Source organism: Chinchilla lanigera, unplaced genomic scaffold (assembly GCF_000276665.1).
Source record: "Chinchilla lanigera isolate Chin_1 unplaced genomic scaffold, ChiLan1.0 scaffold00022, whole genome shotgun sequence".
NCBI classification, from domain to species: domain Eukaryota; kingdom Metazoa; phylum Chordata; class Mammalia; order Rodentia; family Chinchillidae; genus Chinchilla; species Chinchilla lanigera.
This window is the reverse complement of record NW_004955423.1, coordinates 4,128,304-4,152,248: the sequence shown is the minus strand read 5'-3', so window position 1 is coordinate 4,152,248 and position 23,945 is coordinate 4,128,304. Positions and strand designations below refer to the sequence as shown.

At 36.2% G+C, this 23,945-nt stretch overlaps 1 protein-coding gene across 1 annotated transcript in view; it reads left to right on the top strand.

Annotated features, from left to right (window-relative positions):
* Znf326 (zinc finger protein 326) overlaps positions 1–7,080 on the top strand; it is a 33,241-nt gene extending 26,161 nt beyond the window's left edge. The window contains exons 11-12 of the mRNA XM_005385083.2: positions 1,130–1,225; positions 5,888–7,080. Of these exons, the coding sequence (XP_005385140.1) occupies positions 1,130–1,225; positions 5,888–6,244 (453 nt within the window). The 3' untranslated portion in view covers positions 6,245–7,080. The remainder of the gene's footprint in view (positions 1–1,129; positions 1,226–5,887) is intronic.
* The last annotated feature ends 16,865 nt before the right edge of the window (positions 7,081–23,945 follow it).

Genomic DNA, 23,945 nt, shown 5'->3' with positions numbered 1-23,945 from the left:
TTCAGGAAATCATAGTTGTTGCCAATCTGCATCTTTTATTATTTTTAAAATTGGTAACAGTTTTGTAAACATGTGTTTTAGAACAAAAAAGATTTGATACATTTTTCTAATGGCTGGAATAAATGAATTTAGAAAGTGAGTACTACTGCCATCTATTGCATTTTTTGAGAATATCCTTGAAAAAATAAACTTTTTATTATATTTCTGTTATATTGGCTAACTTTATTTAGTCATACTTATTTCAAGTAATACATGTTTATGTTGTGGGAAGTTATCTGATTAGAAAAGCAGATTTAAAGATTCAAATAGTAGCTGGGGGTGGTGGTGCATTACCTGTAATACCCACTCTGGGTGACTGAGGTAGGAGGATTGCAAGTTTGAGGTCAGCCTGGGCAGTTTCACAACTTAGCAAGGCATTTTCTCTAAATAAATAAATAAATAGAAAGAAAAAAAGGAAGGGAGGGAGGAAGGAGAATAGCAAGGTAGGTTGGTTGGTTCAGGGCTGTAGCTCAGTACAAAGTCCCTGAGTTCAGTCCTTAGTACCACCAAGCCTCCCTTCCCAAAAAAACCCACAAATTTTAATTGGTAATAAAGCATTAAGTTTTAAGTGGAAGATACCTGACTCTTAGTTTCTTATTTTGTATTGAAGTGAACTTCATTTAAATCAGATTTCTTTAGGTGCTTTGAGAATATAGTCTTTTCTTAATTTTTGTCTTTTCTCTTAATATTTCCTAGACACCTTTTTAACAGGTAGATGTTCTATATTACTATCTTTTCTCTGTATAATACAGTCTGATGGTAACTATAACCTAGAGAAAGACTACTTGTTCTTGAAGTAAGAAAAATTACTTTTTTGATAGCATGAACATTAATGTTTGGGGCTGAGGAGGTATATATAGAATAGAAGAGACAGAAAACAACTACATATCTGTAGTAGATCTAGAATTATGATATTTGGGGCCTGTGTTTTTTATTTAAATTTATTAGCTTGTGGATCTTCATTGTTTTAATCATACATGATTTAGATTCTGGTCCTGATAGCTTAATTTGAGCATAAAATATTTGAATTATGTAAACATTTTTAATGGCATGGCTTCCTTGTGCCCTCATTATGCTCTGTTTTTTATAGGCTTATAAGGAACAAATAAAAAGAGAAAGCGTCTTGACTGCTACAAGCATTTTAAATAATCCAATAGTGAAGGCTCGGTATGAACGTTTTGTTAAGGTAAGCTTTGGGGGGCAAAAAGTTTTTAAAAAATACTATAATATTGAAAAAAATAATGACATCATGATAACTTCTTGTGATATTTAAATATAGTGTAACGTATTGGGAAGAATTTTGCTTCATGTGGTGTGTATAGTTCAAATATGTTTTTTGCATTGTTGAGGTTGTGGTAGAGTGGAAAATGATTTGTCCTTTATACAGAGTTGGACAGAAGTTAAAAATGTCAGTTTTATCCTTGGTTTAAAAAAATGTGACTTGGAGAATATAAGGGCAATCAAAGTAAAGTATACAGTGAATGTTTAAAGTAAACAAAGCTATTGCAGTAAAAGCCCCTCAAAATACTCCTGTATGTTTCAGACACATCACGTTGTTCTTGCTACTTTCTTGTTTTTGTTTTTTTCCGGTACCGGGAATCGAACTCACGACCTTGTGCTTGCCAGGCAGGCGCTGTGCCACTGAGCTAAATCCCCAGCCCACTTGCCACTTTCTTGAAGTGGTTCTAGAAGTTCTCTTTTTTGAGTATCTTTATGATAGGTGGTGAATGCTATTGTCAAGTGCCATCCAGTGGAAAAGCAGTCTCATAAAAACTTTAGGGTGTCTCCTGATCCATCTTATTCACTGAATCTTGCACCAGGAGACTTCTGGCTCTTCCCCAAAGTTAAAATGACTGTGAAAGGTAAATATTCTGAATTGACTCAGGACACCAAGACAGCTGTGATAGTGCAACTTAGTCACTTTCACTTGTGCTGGGACAAAATACCTGATATCCCCAACCTAAAGAAAGACAGATTTATTTTGGTTCACAATTTCAGTTCCTGGTTAGCTGGCTCTGAGACAGATATGCATGGTGGAAGAGTGCTGAGGAGGAAGCTGCTTTCCTAGGAAACAGAAGGGAAGAGCTGGGGAGGGAGATAAGGTTCACCATTCCAGGTCACAGCCCGCCCCAGGCTATACCTCCCAGCAGCACTTTCACTGGCTGAACTCACTAGTGGATGAATCCATTGATGGGTAGAGCACCCCATAATTAAAGACATGACAAAGGACTTCCACAAGTGCTTCAGAAAGTGGCAAGAATGATGGGGTAAGTATGTTCAAGGCAAGGAGGACTGGTTTGAGAGAGACAATATATCTTTTGCTGTAATAAATTTTTTAAAAAGTTGAACATTCACCATACTTTTGGATCATACCTTGTCTTACATATATAGTTACTAAGATCTGTAATGTTCCACTTTTAAGTTAGACTTGTCTTCCCCCAGCTTCTGTTACCGACCCAGCTGTAGGCTTCCCATAGTTGATGTGGCATAGCATAGACTAGAGTACCCTTTGTGTTGGTAGGAAGACCCAGAGGGGATCCGGAAGGGATTGAGTCCTGCATGTCCACTGTTTTTTTTCTAGCACACTAGTTAGATAGCTCTTCCTTCTATACTGTGGATAAAAGTTAGAGGGGAAGCAGAAGGTCAGGTAAGTTTCTGCAGAGGATGCTCCCTCGTGTAATCGAGAGGCTAGGAGGTTTGCCTCTTCATACTAGGAAACTCAGATGTAAACAGTTCTGGCCCTCATTGTTATTCAGGGATTTTGTCATATATTATTGATGGACAATTCCCCTCACCATTGGACACAGGGCCTTTGCACTGAGCTACATCCCTAGCCTTTTTGAGTTTGTGTTTGTTTTATTTTTTATTCTGAGAGAGAGTCTTGTTAAGTTGATCAGACTGGGCTTGAACTTGTTATCCTCCTTCATCTTCTCAGAGTGCAGGGATTACCATCGTGTGCTATTATGCTGGGCTTTCCTGATTCCTTTACATAAAGTTGATTGTGTAGTATTTTTCAGGAAGCTAATAGAAATATATTGTAGAGATTTTTAGCTTTCATAATACCTAGTTTAAAAGAGAACTGTTATCTTGAAGATTCACAAAAGTCTGTTACTTACATCAATAAATGTTTATTGTATAGGTAAAAGTTTATGTTGGCTTTTGTGCTGCTTAATACAAAACTCTGAAGAACCTGATATATATTTAGTGATCATTAAATATACCCTCAGTCAAGTAACTTCCAAGCTGAATAATTTCAGTTTTTTTGGGTTGTTCCTTATGAATTTATTTGTTTCATTAATTGTGTTTGTCACTGTTTACTGCATTGACGTAGTTTTTAAAAAATTAGCACAGCCCTGAATTGAGATGCAACGTATGGCAGATATGGCATGAAAAAGGCAGTAACTAAACAGACAATAGCTAAATTAGGAAAAATTTAGGGTTAGAGTCTCAAGAAGATCATGGTTTCTGTAAGTTTTAAGGAACAAGTTGGTATTTGAGAGGGGGAGGCAGAACTGGGTATTGAACCCAAAGCATTTGTGCTGAGCTACACACCCAATCCTTTCTATTTTAAATTTTGGGACAGTGTCTTACTAAGTAGCTAAGTTGCTTAGCTGGGCATGAATTTGCAGTCCTTCTGCATCAGCCTCCCAGAGTGCTGGGAGTACAGGCATGTGCTGCCAGGCTTGCAAATTACAGTTTTTGTGTCGTGTTTTCAGGTACATAATTGATTCTCTTTATGCATGGGAGACCATTGGTTGAGGGATGTCTCGCTCATGTGAGTAGAAGAAACACCTAACTTCAGGAGGAGAGTGCCTCTTGAACCCCATAAATCTGAATACAGTCCCTGGAGCTGGTGTTCATTACAATGTAGAATTCCGGGTCATATGCAGGCATCATGTATGAGAATCTTCATTATAACAAGATCCTGGTGATTTACCTGCCAGTTAGCATTCCAGAAGCCCAGGTGTCACATTATTCAGTGATTTACCTTTCTTCAACTTTTCTGTTTGCTCTGTTCCCTGTTATCATTCCCCAGAACATTCTTTGCTGGTAGAGCTGTCATGGTTTGAAACTACTTTCAGGTGTTCTTAGTCTGGCAAAAATACCCTTTTAAACTTGTCCCCATTAAAATAATCATATCATCAGTTTCTTGTAATTTTTCAGTTGTGTCATCTTATTCTGCCATCATTCCTGTCCTGGATATTCATGGTCATCCCTTTGAACATGTAGTGTTGCTTTTCAAAAATTCTTAATAGTTCCTAGCACTATTCCACCTGTAGTTGGCTGTTTCATTCTTCCTTGCTAACTGAAATATCATGGAGGTTGGGGTTTTGAACATAGCAGAGCAACTCCCTTGCAGCAGTTTATTGAAAGTCAGACCTCAACACAAGGGTTTATTAAAAAGAAGAAAAGAAAATTGCCAAGGCCCTTTTTCAGACCATCTGATAGGTTTCTCAAACTTTTGAGATTAATATTGCCTGAAATGCTTTTTAAATATAGAGGTTACCAGGCTTTTGCCCTGGGAATTTTGATTTAGGAGATCTGAGATTGATTCAGGAATTAGTGTTTTTAACAAGAGCTCTAGTACTTGACTAAATTGAAATTTTAGAATGGGGAATCAGGCTTGTGTTTCTCGCGAGCTTCACATGACAGTATATCCTTGGGATAGCTTCTGCTGACTCCCACGTACATTCTACTTTTGAAACTTCTTTTACTCATGATCCAACTATCATATCTAGAGGCCTTTATCATTTTTAACATACTGTTGCTTATATATGTAAAATCCTTAAGAACTTTGATTCAGCTTTAATAATGACTGTAATGACATTTTTCAGTCATTTTCTACTTTCATCTCTTTCATCAGTTATTTGATATTACTGATGTATCTATCACTTATCCTTTTTTGCGGGGGCAGGGTCTCCCAGCTGTGTATTTCAGACTGAACTTTGAACTCACCGTTGTAGCCCAGGCTGGCCTTGAACTTGTGATCCTCTTGCATCAGCTTCCTAAGTGCTGGAATTACAGGCATGCACCTCCACTCCCAGCTTCACTTATTCTCAAAACTCTGTTATGGCAGATATTTTACTATCTTTTTCTTCTGTTTTTTGTTTTTTTTTTTTTGTACAGGGGATTGAACACTGAGCTTCTTAAGCACACACTGTACCTGTGAGCTACACCTCTAGCTGCAGTATGGTTTCTCTTACTATTCCCTTTTACCTTGCACATTGATAGCTGTTCATTTTAAAATATAGCATCAGCCTTCATACTTACCCGTTCATTAATTTGTGCTGCTTCTTCAGTTCTTACTACACTAATGTAATCTGATGTGATCCAATTTATACGAGATTGGATCCAGATACATAGTTACTAAAATAAAATTTTACCTGTGATGTTTTCCAAATGAAAGTCACAGTTTTTTAAAAGTGAAAGTATAGTATCTAGTAGGTAAAATGATACCTGATACTTAAGATTTAAAGAGATACTATAACAATAAAATATTGAATAGTTTTGGAATTAAGTAGAGTGCAAACTTTTGTCTCATCTGTTTTATTTCTACCAAAATGCACATACTTGATTTTTATGTATGATTTTAGAAATTCAGTTCAGAAGAAAATACGGCTTTTAAATACTCTAGTTTTTAAGTATTCCAGTTTATTGAGTATAACATAATGACTTCAGGAAATTATATATCCAAATGGTATAAAGTAGGTACTCAGTAAATGTGTACTGGATATGTCATAAGTGAAAAAACCTCAGATAGTATGTACTTTTCATGACAGAACAAATAAAAATTTCACTGATGAAAAATGAGTGTACTGATTTAAAAAGCTATTTTTCATGTTTTTAGGGTGAGAACCCTTTTGAAAATCAAGATCATTCTCAGGATCAGCAAATAGAAGGAGATGAAGAGGATGAAGAAAAGATTGATGAACCTATTGAAGAAGAGGAAGATGAAGAGGAAGAAGAAGTAGAGGAAGGAGGGGAACCAGAGGAAGTGGAAGAAGTAGAGGAAGTGGAGGAAGTGGGAGAAGGTGGAGGAGTGGAGGGAGAGGGGGATACAGAGGGAGGGGAGGGGGAGGAAGGAGGGACAGTGGGGGAGGAGAGAACAGAGGGGGAGGTGGAGGGAGCTACAGAAGAAGGGGAGGAGGAAGCAGCAAAGGAAGAGCCTGTTGATTTCCCTATTGAGCAACCTGAAGAAAATTAAGTATGAGGTATTAGATTGAAAAGGAGCTTTAAGTTTCTGTCCTATTGTGGAAAGGGGTAAGAGTTTTAATAGCTTAAGGTAATGAATTAACACCCATGTTGCATGCATTTCACACATTGAAATTGTTTTATATAATTTCTAAATGTTTGGCATTTGTTTAATAAAATGGAGGTAATACTATTTTTAGTTTAGTTTTTATAGCTACCAAACTTAGAAGATCCAAAAAATTGTTTGTATAATTTTTAAGCTTAATTTTTATTACTTTATTGGTGTTAAGGATAATAGATGTATATTGTTAGTATATCTATTCTAATCATTTGAATTTAAATGCTGCTCTTGAGTGAATTTTCAAGTATGCATTGATTTTTTGGAATACTTACCCTAGATGAGATAAATTGGGCAAGTATTTTGTGCACCGTGTATTTTTTTACCATTTTGGACATTGATTAGTAATTTGTGTTACGATAGCTTAAAGGCTTTTTGTGTACATTTCCCTTTGTAGCAATAAATTTTTTTTTTAACCAACTTTCTCCTCGGATTAGCAATTCAAATTAAACAGTTGATTAAATGAATACTTAAAATCATTATTTGCCTTAATGTATGAATTCAGCTCACAGGTATTTCAAAATGATTGAGAAGACTTGAATTAAAAAATTTTTCTCAATCATTATTTTTAAAAAGTGTAACTGAACTATATTTTTAAGCACATTTCAAATAGAGGTCAGTCTATAATTGACCTTGTTTATACCTGTCTTAGTTTGTTCTTTTTCCTTGTGCCTGTGTCAAATCTTGGAATCTTCCTGAAAATACATTTGAATATAAATAAGTTTTCCATGGTTGTGTTAGTTCTTTTGTTAATGTCTTTGCCTGAATAACCAAGTAGCAAGTCTTTTTCTTTTTTAAAGAAGTATTACTTTCTTTTGAAATTTTTTTTTCTAACTTTTCATGGCTTCTGTACCTCAAGAGAACATAAGACTGATAGATGATCTATTTTTGTCATTATTTTCAAATGACCATCTTTCTGTATGACTACAAAGCAGTGCTTTTATGAATCTTGAGTCTTTTCAGAGTATGAATTCAAAGGTCAGTGCTTTTTGAATCTTTACTCTGTCCTGTTTTAAGGAAGGACTCTATTTCCATAAAATTAGTTCTTCACAAATTTAAGGCATTAGATGTATAAATGTGTGGGCATATTAAGTAATAAAAGGCATGAAATGAATGAAAGTATGGGTATTTGTAGATTATCAGTTTGGGTTTTTCATTTTTTGTGGTATAAAATAAGGCTTAAGTGAGATTTTTGCGGACCATTATTTTTTTTTTTTTCAGTAGTGAACTAGGTTTGATTACCTTTAAGCTGGAAAAATACAATAGGCACTTAGATCCAATTGAGTGATTTGGACCCAAATAAGAGAAGGTTAGTTGAAGATTATAAAATTTGGTTCCTATGTAGGCGTCTATTTGGTTAGCAGAAAGCTTTTTTTGCTCAAGAGTTTAAATTTTAAAAATAATAGAACTTGATCAACCTTTTTTCACTTATGTTTTAAAATTCTTATGGAAAGGCTAAGGTTAAAAAAAAAAAGATTTCTCTGGATTTTATTAGTATTTGGTTCTTCTGGCACACTACATTGTGGTTTTTTAAGTAGAAAATCTCTGGTAACCTGATTAAGACATGAAACTTGGAGAGTCCTGGATAACAAGGATCCTGTGTAACAGCTTCTAGGTAAATGTTTTAGAATAAGAGATAGGAAAGATCAACTAAGTGATTTTTAGGGGAAACATAATTCTTTGTAAAGGTTAGTTTATTTGTAAGATATCAATAAAGTATATTTGGTTATTGTGCTTAGTTCAGACATTCAGATTTATGTGTATTCCATTGAATACTTTGTAGATTTTTAGTCCAGTTTACAAGCAAATTTTTGTGATCCTTAGTGTTTATATTATATCTTCATTGCTTTTATAATAAGGATACATAGAAGGTCTTTAATAACCTTTCAACTTCTGTTTTCCAGTGATTACTTGTTTCTTTATTTAAAAATGAGAAATGTAGTTTAATAACCAAAGAAATTTGCGATATGCTGAAATTTTTGTAAAAGTGAGGATTTGAGGGCTCCACTCCAGATTGGCTAAAGCTTATTCTTTGTAAGTGGTACATTTTTAATGAATGTTCCAGGTGATTCTGTAGGTAGTAGTGATTGCAATGTTAATAGGGCTCTCAAACAAATACTTGATGCTTATGATTCTTGCATGAAAATAGGAGCTGTCTGCCCTTCTGTAAGTAAACCTAAGTTTGGAGGGTTTTCTGTACTATTTCATGAAAGCATTGGAATGATCTATAACAGACCTGTGGTGGTCCAAAATTAGCTTTTTAAAAAACATTTTAAAAAATTTGTTGTGAATTTAGTAATAGGACTAGTAGTTTTTTCATATAACAAACTCTTTTACACATAGGCACAGAAAAAAAAACTAAGGCAAATATTGACAGTGTATGTTGAAACATATTTGAGATTTGTTTTTATTTGCAAGGGAAATACATTATTGTCAGGTTATCTTACATATTGTATTATTTAACATTTGTTTTGCCTATAACATTGTCCTTGTTTTGAATATAAGCAAACTTTTTTTTTTGGTGATAAAATACATGTAGCATTTAATTTACTATTTTAACCAGTTTTGAATGTACAGAATTGAGTGTATCAATTATAAGTACATTGACATCTGTACTTCTTTTTTTTTTTTTTTTTGGTTTTTCTCCGGTACTGGGAACCGAACTCACGACCTTGCACTTGCCAGGCAGGCGCTTTTGCCACTGAGCTAAATCCCCGGCCCCTTTTTTTTTTTTTTTTTAAGAGACAGGGTTTTGCTAAGTTGTACAGCTGGGACTTCAACTTGGAATCTTCTTGCCTCAGCCTCCCAGAGTGCTGGGATTACAGGTGTGTGTTGTCACACCTGGGTTTGACATCTATTAAAGGGAAGTATGAGCAGCCTAGTTACAAAGTTTGAGTTTAGGAGAGTTCCAGATCTTTCAGTTGCTATTTGCCAAAATTCTATTAAATTACAGAAAAAATACAATGATAAAAAATCACAGTAATAAATCAGTGACTACACTAGAAAACAAGGATGCTGTGATTTATTTCTAGAAGACAGAAAAGAATCAGATCATAGTGAAACGAAGAGAGCCAAGGAGCTAACAAGCACATATAGATAATAATTAAGGAGTTGGTGGCTATAGTGTGTGGTAAGCCAGGTTTTTAAAAAAGGGCTAGTTAGTCCAATCTCTAGGGGCATAGAATTCCTCCAAACTAAAGCCATAATAAACACCCTGCTGCCTGCCAAATAAAGTGGGACTCAGCATTTATGGAATGTGTGTGTGTGTGTGTGTGTGTGTGTGTGTGTGTAGTTAATATCAAAGTGTGACAGTGCCCTAGGCATTAGAAACCTAGCGGTTAGAAAGCTATCACCTGTAGGCTTTTCACTAGTATTTTTGTGTAAATTGTACATTTTTCAGGGGCTGTGGAAAAAAGTACATGAAAGATCCTGTGTTTGTCCCCAAAGCCAAACCTTTGCAGAAAAGGTGTGCTGACCCATGGGTTCTTGTTTACAAAGAGAAGTACACAACTAAGAAACAACAATAGTTCAGTAAAAAAGCAGCATGAAAGAAGAACCAAATTTAAAGAATTCTTGGAGAAACAATGCAGAGAAAAATAGGGGTAGAGTAAATGTAATTAATATTATATGAAATAATAGTACTAAGTACAGATTTATGTGTAAAACGTATATTACATGCTATTACCATAATCTTCAAGGACATTCCAGAATAGTGATGGCAGACCTTTTAGGGACTGAGTGCTCAAACTGTAACCCCAAACCCCCTTATCACTGAGTGCCAACACTACCCCTCTTGGCACTGTTACCTGATGCTCAGCTGCTGGGTGATGCTGAGGTGACCTGGCTCATGTGGCCTCTGTCTGTCCACTGTGGCACATGTGCTGTAGGTTTACCACCACTGTTCTAGAAGTTATTGCAGCAATTTAAGCTGCAGAAACTTAAGGAAATAAGTCTTGGAAATAAAAAAGAACAGGTAAAATAATACTTAGGTTGCTCAGTTGAATAAATATGGCTGAGAATCAGATTATTGAGCTAGAATTTTGAGCTGAGAGAATTGTACAAAAAAAAGACATAGACCTGTGTCTTAAAGTTTTTGACCAAATGATTGGATGTATGTATGTAGTAGTTGCAGAAGATAAAACAGAAAAAAAGAACAAAGACAAAGATTTTCCAATGAAAGGTTCATAATAAAAGGTTGAAATGGTGAGCAAAAATAATGAAGGTAATGTAGGATAAACCTTGTAATCTCATGATTAAAACATCTGAAAAAAAATAGTTGACCTATAAGGGGGAAAAACCACATTATCTCAGACTTTTCATCTGTCTATTCACATGTTAGAAGTTACAACTATTTTTAAAGTTACAAGGGCAAATTATTTTGAATTCAGATTTGTACCTTAAAAACTCAATTAAGAGTGATGACACAAGGATATTTTAACAGACTTAGGTCATGTAGGCATTCAGAAATTAACTCATGAAATTGTTCACTAAGCAAATTATAGTATGTAAAGTGCGTGTAAACATGGAGATACTGACGAATTTGCAGTCATAGCTAAGTATGTGAGCATAGCTTTCAGAAGTTCTCAGATACTGAGTTCAAAATTGAAATATTTTGAATCATGAAATTCATGATTTGAATCATAAAATTCAAATTTTAATGTAGTGTGTTTTCAAATACTGTGAAAGACAAATGACCATGAAGCTAACCCTAGAAAAATTATTTTTGTTAGGTAGAGACCACACAGGTGTCATACTGTCATTCTAATACACTAAAACTAGATATTAACAAGAGGATAGCAGTATGTCCATTAATAATAAATCTAGTCAGATTCAAAACATTGCTTTTGTAATGCTCTCATTTAGAAGGAAATAACTGAATCTTAGGTAAGAGATCATTTTAGTTAAACTGTTGTAGATCACACAAAATGTTGAAATGTTTAATCTCTGAAGCTAGCATGACACTTCAGAAAACTGTTTACAAAAGATAGTCTTTCTTAGGAACAGATACAGTCATTGAAAAATACATAGTTACCAATTAAATCCTAGAAAAATGATGTACCATGAGAAAGTAGGGTTCACACAAATACTGCACATAATTAATTTAACGGTCTAGTAGAACATCTGAAGGCTGAGGCACGATTGCAAGTATGAGCCCAGCCTGTGAAATTTAACAACTCTGAGAGATGTTTCACAGTAAAAAGGTTGAAAAGGCCTTGAGATGCAGCTCTGTGAAGGCTCCTGATTCAGTCTTCAGTACCACAAACAAAATGTAGTACAGTAATACCTCAGTTCATGAATGCCTCCATGTGCAAACAGTGCAGTTCACAGAAGTGTTTGGCGGAATACTACTTGTGTTCACAAACTACATCAGGTGACAAACATGGCCACGGGCATCTCCCCTGCACAAACATGCAGCCGTCTTCCTCCAAATCATAAAACAAAAAAGTGGGTAAACTGAGGTACCAGTATATTATTGCTTTCAGTAATACTAGGCTCAAACTTGTCCCCTACCTTAGCTTCTCAGACTACTGTAACTACAGAAACAAAACCACTAAATGAGGGAAAAGTCACAAGATAATCTTGATAGATGCTGAAAAAGCATTTCCTAAAATGAATGTTTATTTCAGATTTAAATTTTGTCAAACTGGGAATAGAAGGAAACCTTTTTAATGTGGCTGAGGACGTCTAACAGGAAGCTTCAGTAAACATGTTCCAGTCTGGATCAAGGCAACGATGCCTGTTAACCGTACTACAGTTACTTAATCCTTAGAAATGTTATGAAGAGACAACACAGTAACTTCAGACACTATGGTTGTGGACAGAACATGTGAGAAGAGCAGTTGAGCAAGTGTTAGAAATAATTAAAGGTAGCTTTGTTTAACAGTTCAACATAAGATCTGTAGCTTTTTATAGAATAGCATTGGCCAGTGTAATTAATAGAATTGTAATTTAAAAATGTAATTGGAAATGTATTTAAAAATTCCATTTGCAACAAAAATCTGAACTGTGTACTATTTAGTAGGGAAAATGGGAAAAAAGCAAGATCTACATGAGAAAAATTACATTTTAATGAATGCTATAAATTCCTGAATAAGAGAAGCAGTCTATATTCCTGCTTGTAAAAAGCACTGTCTTTGTCCCCTATCTGCATTAATTACCTTCTGATGAATCAATAAATTATTGTTCCATTATTTAGGATTAGTATTGCTGTGAAGTTTAAAAACAACAGTGGTTTATTTGGGTATGTTGCTTGTCTGTAATCCCAGCACTTAGGAGGCTGAGGCTGAGTTGGAAGCCAGCCTGGACTACATAGAAAGTTTAAGGCTGGTCTGGACCACATAGTGAGACCTTGAGCCAAGTGCTCCCTAGCCCCGCCCCCCAAAAAGGTAACAAAACAACCCAGTAGCTTAAGGAAGTTTGAAGGATGGTAAAGCTCATGTGGAACATCGATGGGGCACCTCAGACTCCCTCTGTCTTACTCGGCCATCTTAAGACTATCTCTTTCGGTCTATGTTCTATCCGTAGGAATGGGAGAAAAAGAAGAACACACCACTGAAAGAATAGTTCCTACAAAATTGTCTACATTAATCCCATTGCTGAAAAGAGCTACAGGAACACATCTAACTGCCAGAAAGGCTGTATTGAGTATTTTCCCAGCTATAAAAACCATAATTCTACTTTAGGGAAAGGGGAAGAATGGATATTAGGGTACTACTAGCAGCATATGCCATTTAAGCTGATTCAGAAATGCATGTGCAACAGCAACAAAAGCAATGAAAAATTAGCTATTTTTTTAATAGGGTCATACCACAAAATTAAGAGTATTAAGTTATAAAGGTAATAGACCAATGCAACATTAAAGAAGCAGACTCCTGTAGTATAGAGTATATGCTATATACTCATGTAATAAATAGTATATGTTAAAATCATGAGTAAAAGTAGTCTGAGTGATTTGGAGACAGCAGAAGCTATGTTGAGGGAAGATACCACTATATGCAGAAATACATTTCACATGGATTAAAGAAAGCTTAAAAACAACTGCAGATACTACTGAAATACTATGTAATATCAAAATGTAAGAAAATCATAAATTTAGGAATGGAAGTCTTATTCAACAAGATATAAATCAGAAATACTAAGAAAAAAGTATGAATTTGGTACATAAAAGAAGAAACAGAATACTTCAGGTTGAAAGATAGCGTGAACAATTCATAAGGCTGTCTTAGTTACTTTCTCATTGCTGGGACAAAATAACTGACACAGGTTAAATTAGGAAAGGTCTGTTTTGGCTCACAGTATGTAGAGGTTTCAGTCCATAGGCAGCTGGCTCCAAGGCAGAGCAGCATGGCAAAGGGGCATGGCTGAGTAGAAACAGTCCATGGCAACTCAGGTGGGAAGGAGTGAGGCATCAAGGGAGGAAGAGGGATATATTCACCTTTCCAGGCCATGCCAAGTGACTACCCTCCCCCCCATGCTTCACCTTCCAAAATTGCTTCCAGTGGACTAATCCAGTGATGAGTATCACACACCCATGGTCCAGTCACCTCCCCAAAAGCCCATGACCCCTCCCAAAAGACCTGCATATGAGTGCATGAGGGTTTGGAGGTGGGCACATCTAGATACAATGTATAACAAAGGGTACCAGGGAGATTGTTTTATATATATATATCTCATATATATTTTATATATATTATAATATAATTATGTTTTATATATAACATAATATTTTATATATATTATAATATAATTATGTTTTATATATAACATAATATTTTATATATATTATAATATAATTATGTTTTATATATAACATAATATTTTATATATATTATATAATTATATGTTTTATATATAATATATAATATATACATATTGTATAATATATATAATTTATATATACTATATAATGTTATATATAATATAACATTTTATATATATATAATGTTAAGATAGTACAGAGCTTCAATGTTAGTCCTTACATTGATAAAAATTCAGAGATCTTTAAAAGCCACTGTTGGAGGAAAAAAGCCATTTCCAAAATGACTGATGTGTATAGATTGCTTCCTTATTTGGAGGGCAATTCTAATGCATCTAGTAAAATTTAAAATGCACATACCCTTTAACCCAGCAGCTCTATCTATAAATAGCTTTGCATTTGTCTCAAATCATGGTTGAAGTACGTATGAATGAAGGATAACTTTAAGATGTATTGAGGTTAATGTTTTTGTTTTTATAGGAAGATTTTTTTTTTTAAAGACTACAGATAACCACCTGGGTAACAATGATGGTGATACACCATCAGTGGTAAGATCCCTTCAAGCATCAGAAATGATAAAATGTGAAGGAGGGCGATTTGTTTTTTACTTGTTTTTGTATAAGCATTGCTGATGTGTATCTTTAAGAATTGTCTTTGCATCATTGTAGTAATGAATAATTGAGAATAACCTAAACACTTATTGGGAAGGGAAGTGATTAAGTTATGGTACAGGCATCACAGTTGAACATTCTGTACCACTAGAAAGAATGAAACACTTGTTATGTTTTGACTTGGAATAATATCTAAGATATGTCATTAGGAGGAAAAATCAAGTTACAATATAATGCTTATGTTAGAATTCCATTCAGGAAAAATGATATATATGTAAATATAAAATTCCAAGCCATTTGCACAGCAACGCATAAAGATAATATATAGAAAAAATGTACAACCCACAAATAGTGTTTACTTATGAGGAGGGAAATTGCATTGGGAAAATTGTTTTTTTTTTTCAACTGTACATATTTCTGTTTTATTTTAAAAATAATATAATCATATGTTATAGTGTTAATGTTTTTTAAAGTCTTGAAAATACAGAGAAGTATAAAGAATAAAATCCTAAACTTCAACCACCCAGATAGCAGCACTATTAAGAGTTTTTGTATATGTCCTTGTCATACTTTGTATACTTCTTTATTCTTTGCAATGAGATAAATGTTCCTTGAGAGAAACAGGAAGAAAAACAAGGGTGGGTGGGGACAATGATAAGTCAATTTTGGGCATGTGAAGTTGGCATTGCCTGTGGGACTGTGGAATGGTGTCATCAAGTAAACAATTGAATGTTAATGGGTATAGTGGTTAGGGAAGCCCATGATCAACTTACAGTATCAATGCTTTCTCTTTCAAATGCTAAATTTTAATATTCATGTATCTAACAAATAAAAATGTAATTTCTCATGGCAGCATAGTGTAGCAGTTTATTAACTTTGGGATTCAATACATCTTTCTTTCCTGCAGTTCTTCAGCATTACTGTTTCTACTTCTGTTCTTTCCAGGAAAAACATTTAAATAAAGAAAAGGCCCAGTTTTCTCATCTATAAAAGAAAGGTAATGGTTTTTGCCTTGAGACTTTTCAAAGATTTGAAGGAAGTAAGAAAACATGTAGCACTGTGTGGAGTATTAGCTGGCTTTCAATATATTAGATTTAGTTTTTGTATTGTGGCCTAAAAATCAGAGCTTATTTATTTTTAATTAGATTTAAAAGAAAGTATCAGCTTGGTAAATCCTTATATAAAGTTAATACATTTAGGTTTTTAAAAATTAATTTTGCTTAGTTTTGATATTTCGTAACTGATTTTGAAGATTGGATTATATCTTCTCGTTTCTCTTTAATATTTGCATAGGCATTTGGCCCAAATTAACATAATCAAGACTTGATGATTTTATACAATTGAGAAGTAGTAATTCATGAATGTTTCAAAATAGAATTAATCAGTTTATAATGATTTTTTCCTTTGGCATCAGAATTCCTCAGCTGCCAAGAATATTAATAACCTGTAGTGTTAGCAGTGTTAGCACTCTAAATTCAGCCACCTCCAAAGGGTTAAATCACCTTCCTCAACTGGGATTTGAATTGCTTGTCAGTGCTGAGGTCACTGTCACTGTTAAATGACAGATGTTTTTCTGAAAATCCCTGGCATCTCTTCTGGTGATATAAAGTTCAGTGTCTGCAACAACAGGGTGGTGTTCTTTAATAACTGTTAAATTTACTCTTCAGAGATTTTCCAAAGATGTCCTATTGCTTCTAGAAGACTCCCTTGACACCCAACTCTGCATTTTCTTTTTGCATAATGCCTACAATTTAGATCCACCAGGCTCCCTGTTGTATAGCTCCTGTATCCTTGGTTCAGTGTAACCAAAATACTCATAAATCTCCTTTTCTTCCAGTAGCTTGCTGCAGCAGCTGGGATACGACAGTGTTGTCCCTGATCTATAATTCCAGACAGCCCTAGGGTGAACAGACAGACCAATTGATAACCAGTACGTCATATAAAGCGATGTTATTTGCACAACTCAGTGTCCTCAAGAGGTAGTCCTGTAATATGCCCAATTTGTATTCTGCATAAAACTCCTTTTACAAATTATAAACTTCCTATAGGGAACAAGCATATCCAACTAAGGATGCTGAACATATGACTGTGTAATGTAATTTTACACTCAGAAGAATGGGCTAAGCCTTTTCCATGCTACAAGCTGAAAGCCATAAACTCACTAATTTCTGTTTAAATATATTCTTAACTTTGGAATTCTAATGTTTTCCTGAGACTGGGCTTAATATATAAAATTAGGAATATGGCTGATTAATATATTTACATTATATATATCATGAAACAAGCACTTTGTGCATAGTCATCACAAAATTTTGTTTATACTTTATTGACTTATAGTTGAGGTAGCTAACTCAGTTATTACTATGAGCACATTAATGGCATTAGAAAAGTGTTGGCTAAACAATATAAGGGTGTTTTTATTTTGTGAGGCTTATTGTCTCATTCTGGATCAGGGACCCTTAGTCTTGCCACTATGACACTGGATAGTTCTTTGTTTTGGGAGGCTGTTCTGTGCCTTGTGGGGTTTCTGGCAACATCTCTGATCTGTATCTTACAGAGTCCAGTACCATGTAGCTAGTTGTGATAATCAGAAATGTTTTCAGACACTGCCAAATACTCCCTCAGAAGCACAATCACTCCTAGTTGAGAATAGCTGGTTTAGATATACCAAAAGAAGTTAGACATGGAATTTGAACTCTAGTTGCTCATAAAAATTTTAGGAATTCACCTATTCCTGAAAACGTTCTTGGGTTTCCTTGGTTTTCTTTCCCTCTACTCACTAATAGCTACCTGAGCCCTTCCTTTCATTGGTTACTTTACCAGAACATGCACAGAGATGCTATAGAAGTTTCTTTTCTACACTGTAGGCCTCCACTCCCCAGAGAGGCCTCTTTTTTTTTTTTTTTTTTTTTGCTGGTCTACAGTTTCTAGCACAATACATGCCACATGGTAGATGCTCCAAAAATGAATGTTGGATTAGTGAATTTTACAGTTAATTTTCTCTTAGGTGTGTATATATAAATAGAGTCTTTAATAAATAAATATGTGTAGTGTTTGTATTTTGCCTTTGCTGTCTTTAATTTTTATAAGCCTATGAGAATTTGTTTCTGGAAGCATTATTTATTCACCTAATTTATGTTGGTCACTGTGTACCAAAGGCTAATGCTAGAAATCAAGCATACAGTTATGAACAAAGCATATAGTCCTTGTCCTTTAGAATCTTAAATATGATTAAGCAGCGATTTGGATCTAGGAATAGCTTACCTAGTACCCAGTGTTTGACGGTACTGTTTCTAAACCAGAAACTGCCTCTGGATGCACAGCACATGGAAAACATGCCCTGTAGACTTCATGGATTCCCTTCTGCTTCAGAGGTCCGCAGTTACTACTTCCAGCTATTTGCCTGCTCAAAAAATCGCAGAGAAATCCGGAGTTAGTGATGCTAGTAGAATCATTAGGAAGTATGGTGGAGGCAGTACTCTATTCTCCAACTGGTCTCTTCCTGAAAAGGGCCTCCAGGAATCCAGGGAAGCAGTATTTCAGGAAAGCAGATCTTGAGTGAGAAAAAGGAAGTACATATTTTCTTTCTCTTCCAGGTAAAAATGTATCTCTGTTTTATTAGGATCAGCCTGTTTGTGAGTACTGTGTGAGTACAGCAATAAAAATAGGTCAGATTTTCATTCTCACCTCTGAGTGCTCATGGAGTTACTCTCCAGTTCTGGGGGAAGTCCCACCTCCTCATTCCCTGCTTTCCACAGACACAGGAACTGCCCTGCATCTGCTCCTAAGTATTTGCTCATACTGAGTGCAGTCACTGACAGACACCGAGGTCTCCCTGGCATGACATCTTGAAAAACTTCCGTGAGTCTAGATTTGGTATCATGGCAGCAGTACCAGGTGTGACCCTGCCACTGCCTCTCTGATCACATCGCCTGCCGTGCTCTCCTACCTGTTATGCCACGGTTACATTGGCCTTTCTGCTCCTCTGTCTCAGCCATTGTGCTTAATGTTCTCTCTGCCGAGAATGCTCTTCTCCCTAACCTTTGCGTGACTGCTTCTCTTTCATCATTCAGCAATTCTCATCAATCTTCAGCTCCCTCAGAGACGACTTACGTAGTCATTCCCTGTCCCATTACTGTTACCACTTAGCACTCTTAATTTATCATGTCTCCACTGAAACGAGCCTTATTAAAAGAGGAATTTTTTAAAATTAGCACTGATTCCTAAACACCTAGAATGGTGTTCAGCATAAGTACAGAAGTTTTTAGTGTAGTTTAGCTTTGGCCAGGATTAGTTTGTTTTAGGATAGTTCTTAGATGAGTTTGAATTTCTCTTGGAGTTCTAGGGCCCCCTTCTATACAGAGTTTTGATAAAATATTTTATTTTCATTGAAGAGTCTTGGAGTTAGATGCCATCAGTTCAGCTACACAGGGTTGTCTGAGCACTCAGTTCTTGGGGCCTGTTGTAGCTCAAAGTAATGTATGTACATCGAAGGCAGGAAGAAGAGATAGTGGGGAAGGCAGTCCCCAGGCATACCTGTCTCTGTCAGTGGGAAAGCCTGTATGTTCCCGGCACTTGGCCAGCAGACCTGTACTCACCATGTTTCTAACCGGGTCGCATGGCCAGCTCTTTAACTGCTTAAGGTGGGAGATGCAAGTGGAGCAGAGGGCTGGGAATGAGTGTTAAATTGGTTTTCCAACAGCATCTGTCACAGAATCTAGGGAAGCAAGCATACCACTGAAATAGTAACATGTTCTGGGAGAACAGAAGTGCTATGATTGAAAGGAAAATAACAGTGTAAGTCAGTAACTATAATAATCACCCCAGTTTGTTGAACACTAAATGCCAGAGATTGTGTGAGTTGCCTTGCATTTATCGTGCTATTTAGTGCTCACCCAGTCTCAAATAAGGAAATGACTCCAAGAGGTTCGGTAACCAGACATCTGATACTCCAGGTGATACCATAGATGAGCTATAGTGCTAGAATCCATGCATAGTTCCGTCTGGTGCCAAAGCTTTCATCCATGACTGTGATGAGTACAGTTTGATAAAGAATTTTTAAAATTAGGTGATCCATGGAATTTGTTAGACTCTCAAGATCTTATCAGTTACTTGAGCTTGAGGAGTGAGTAATGAGCCTATAGTTCAGCTAGCTATTAACATTTAGTACTTTCATCAATTTACTCAAATGCTTTTTACAACACACGCAATACATTGGGATAGATCGTATGCATGAGGAGATATAAAATACGCAAAATATGCTCAAATGCAAAATTCTATAGTACATTTAAAATGAAATTTTTAGTCTCAAAGGGAAAGTGTGGTTTGCACAGAAAAAGACCATAGTCTTCTCCTAGTATCTGTGGGGGCTGTTTCCAGGACTCCCAGGAGACACTCAAATCACAGGATGGTCATAAAATGGTACTCACAACCTATGCACATCCTCCCATACACTTTAGTTCCTAATCTCTGGATTACTTATTATACCTAATGCAATATAAATAGTCATCATACTATATTATTTAGGGCATAATTAGAAGGAAGACAAGTCTGCATGTTTAAAACAGATGCAGTCATTCTCCAAAAGTTTTGATCCCCGGTAGGTTTACTCTGTGGCTATAGAACCCAAGGATAGTGAGGCCTGGCCTTAAAGGTGAAAACTGATGAATATTAAGAGTGTCAGACATAAAAAGATAGGGATCACGTCTGCTTTTCTTTGTCTCAGTATGTTCAGACCTAGCATACTGTATACAGCTAAATTTCAGTATGTAGTGGCTCATTTGAATTAAGGAAAGCAAAAGCAGAATGGGATTAAATACTAATAAAAGATTTATTTCAATTGAAGGAGTTTGAGAAGACTTAGAAGGAATGATGTTTATCCAAAGACTTGAAAAATGTCTGTGATTTGAACGTAAAGAACTGAGGACAGTAAGGATAGTGTTGGAAAACATTCAAGGAGGAAGTAGCAGAACAAGGCACAGAGGAAAACCATGGACAGGGAGCAGCACGTCTTTCCTGTGGTACACCACGGGCACTTGAATGCAGTAGTATGGTGACAAATCATTGAGGATCCTGGATACCAAACTAAGGAGTTTAGGGCAGGGATATAGCTCAGCGGCAAAAGCGCCTGCCTGGAAAGTGCAAGGTCCTGAGTTTGATTCTTGGTAACAGTAACAACAACAAAAAACCCCAAAAACTAAGGAGTTTAGATTTTGCATTGAGCAAGAGAGAGAGATTGCCATAAACAGAGCTATTCTTCAGGAGAGTGAGTCTGCCGGCAAGTTTAAGATGTATTGGAGTGAAGACAAGATTGCAGTTACAAGGCTGGTGTATATTGCAGACAGAAAAGACGAGGGTCCAGAGAAGGCCCAGACTTGAGTAACAGTAGAGGAAACAATAGGCACAAAATATGTTAATATTATAAGACAAGACCTATGATTCATTTGATGTAGGAGGCCAAGGTGAGGGAAAAAAAACAAAGATATAAAATTTTTGAACTGAAGTGACTGGAGAATAGTAGTACCATTAAGGGAAATTAAACTTGCTGAAGGCAGTTGATTTGGCTGGTTGGTGAAGGAGAATGCTGTGTTTGATTTTGGTCATGTTGAGTTGGAAGGCTTTGCTGGATATCCAGGGTTAGGAAAAGCCTGGGTGATGAGGGTCAGCAGGGAAGTGATGGGGCAGTAAGGAGCTCACAGGTAGAGGCCCATTCTGGAGCCGGATCCACGGTGTGCTCGCTGGTGCCTGAAGCCATGCTTAGCACTGATGAGGTAACTGTGTTAGCTAATCATGGAGTTCAGATGGGAGAGGATGTTTTGGGAGCCCCTAGAATACCATCAGTAGCTTTTGCTTGGGATGTGTGTGTGTGTGTGTGTGTGTGTGTGTGTGTCTGTGTGTGTAAGAGGCAACAGTGCAGTAATTTTTTCTGTCCAGTGCAGTTTTTACAGTGGAAAGCAGGTGGCAGCAGAGTTCCACTTTTCAAAGGAAGTCAGGCTGGAACTTTAAAGATCCCCTGTATCTTTTTGTTAATGAAAGGATATCCATTTTTAAGAGAAAATAATCTCTTTTACAAATTGCTATCTTTTTAGGCACATTGCTATCTTTTTAGGCACAAGCGTTACGGAGCAAGGCATGTAGTTCTGTGGTAGAATTCAAGGCCTCATTTTGATCCCCAGAACACACAAAAAATTAGATCCATCCCAGTAGCACTTTTAAGATACATTTGATACATATTATAGTTATAATGGTGGTGAATACAGCCCACAGTCCTTGTTGCTGCTTGTTGCTGCTGAGTTTCATCCAATCAGTTTGACCTGCGATAAGGGTGGGAAAAGAAGCCACGTTCACAACTACTAGATTTCTTTCTTGTTTCCTTTTTATCGAACTCAATATTATATGACTTCTAGTTCTTTCAGGGCTGTCTATTTTCCCTCTCAGTCTTGACTGCTTGTTGAGCAAGTGGCATTCTTTGCAATGCGTGGCTATGTCGTTTTGCACCAGGTGATGTCGCTGCTGAGCCCTAAACCTTGAGTCCTACCATCACCCTTCATCGTGCCTAGGGTTTGCTGGCCCCCAGGCAAGGAGGAGAGGTTTGCTTCTCCCTTTTCTGTTTTGCTTTGTTAGGCGGACAAGGGCTGTATCTGCCTTCTCTATTATCGTATTTGTGTGCCTACTGTGCAATAGGTGTTTGGTAATCTTTTTTGTTTTTGAATAAGCATCAAAGCTTTTATCTCAGTATCTAATGGAATTATAAATAAAGCTTAGAATTTTTTTTTCTTTTAATTCTCTTACTTGTAGTTTTCCTTTCTAGGTGTCACACAGGTTCCTGAAAGTCATGGGAGCTGTGTGCAGATAAGTGGGTGCTCCGGTGCAAATTGTTGAGTTGGGAAGAGGCCTGAGGCAGGGACTGCATGCACATCTTTCTTTTTCCTTTTTTCTTTTGTGACTGTGCTGGAAACAAACCCAGGGCCTTACACCTGCTAGGCAAGTGCTCTTCCACTGAGCTGCACTGCAACCCTGCCTGCACTTTAAGATTGCTCTCTATTCGGACTGTATCATGCTACCTTTGGCTCTTTGATTGTGCCATTCTCCTTAAACTTATGGTCATTTATATCTCTATTCACAAAAAATATATGCAGATTGTCTAAGTTTATCTTACTTTGTTGAGTTTATCTTATTTCAACATATACATTGCAGTTATATTTGGAAACAGAACCTATGGAATAATCCAACCCACAGAACATGTTCCAAACTTTTATTCTTTTGTGACCAACCTCCATGAACAGACATACTTACTATAGATGCTTAACTACTGTGTCATGAGTTATGCTGTAGTGAAATGTTTTTTTAATTTGTCTTTATACAGTGTTTTGGTAAATGCTGATGGAACAAAGACTTGATTCCTGCTTAACATATGTCTGTTTTAACTTCAGAGTTATGAATATAATGTAACTGGAATCACAGTTGCAAGGAACTTGGAGAATTTGTGGTCCAACCCTCTTTATACATGACAGGTGAAGTGATTTTCCAAGCTCATACAGTGAGTTAATTCAGGAGCTTGATTTAGAACTCCTGTCTTCTGACCCTTAACCTGGTGTTCTTTTGCTGTTCTAGCTATTTTTGAGCATATATTAATAATAGCCAGCATTACTGAGTGCTCATTCTATTCCAGATGTTATTAATACCTTCACATTTATTAATTCATTTTATTCTTGTACTAACTTTGCAGCAGGACATGGGATGCAGCTCAGTGGCGGACCACTCACCTAGCATGCACAAAGCTCTGAGTTTGCTCTCCACTATCACCAAAATCAAAACCAAAAGCAAACTAAAACAAAGCAAAAGAGTTTTCCAGGCATAGTGTGGTTTCAGCTACTTGGGAGGCTGCGGCAAGATTGCTTGAGCCCAGGAGTTCAGGAGCAATCTGGATAACTTAATGAGATCCCTGTCTCAAAAAATAAATACCTCCCCACCCATGGCCCTACAAGTGGATACTATTATATCTTATTTTACAAAAGCAGACCCCATAGCCTAAAGATATCTAGTAAATTATGCATGATGAAATGATAGAGTTACATTTTGAAACTAGAAATTTTGGCAGAAAGTGCTATGGATACATGGTTCTTAATTTTTCCAGCCTACATTTGTTGGGTATTTGAGATCGATCCAATAGTTCCCTTGAACATCAGAGAATGATCATCCTGGCCATGGTACTTCTCATGAAATGCCT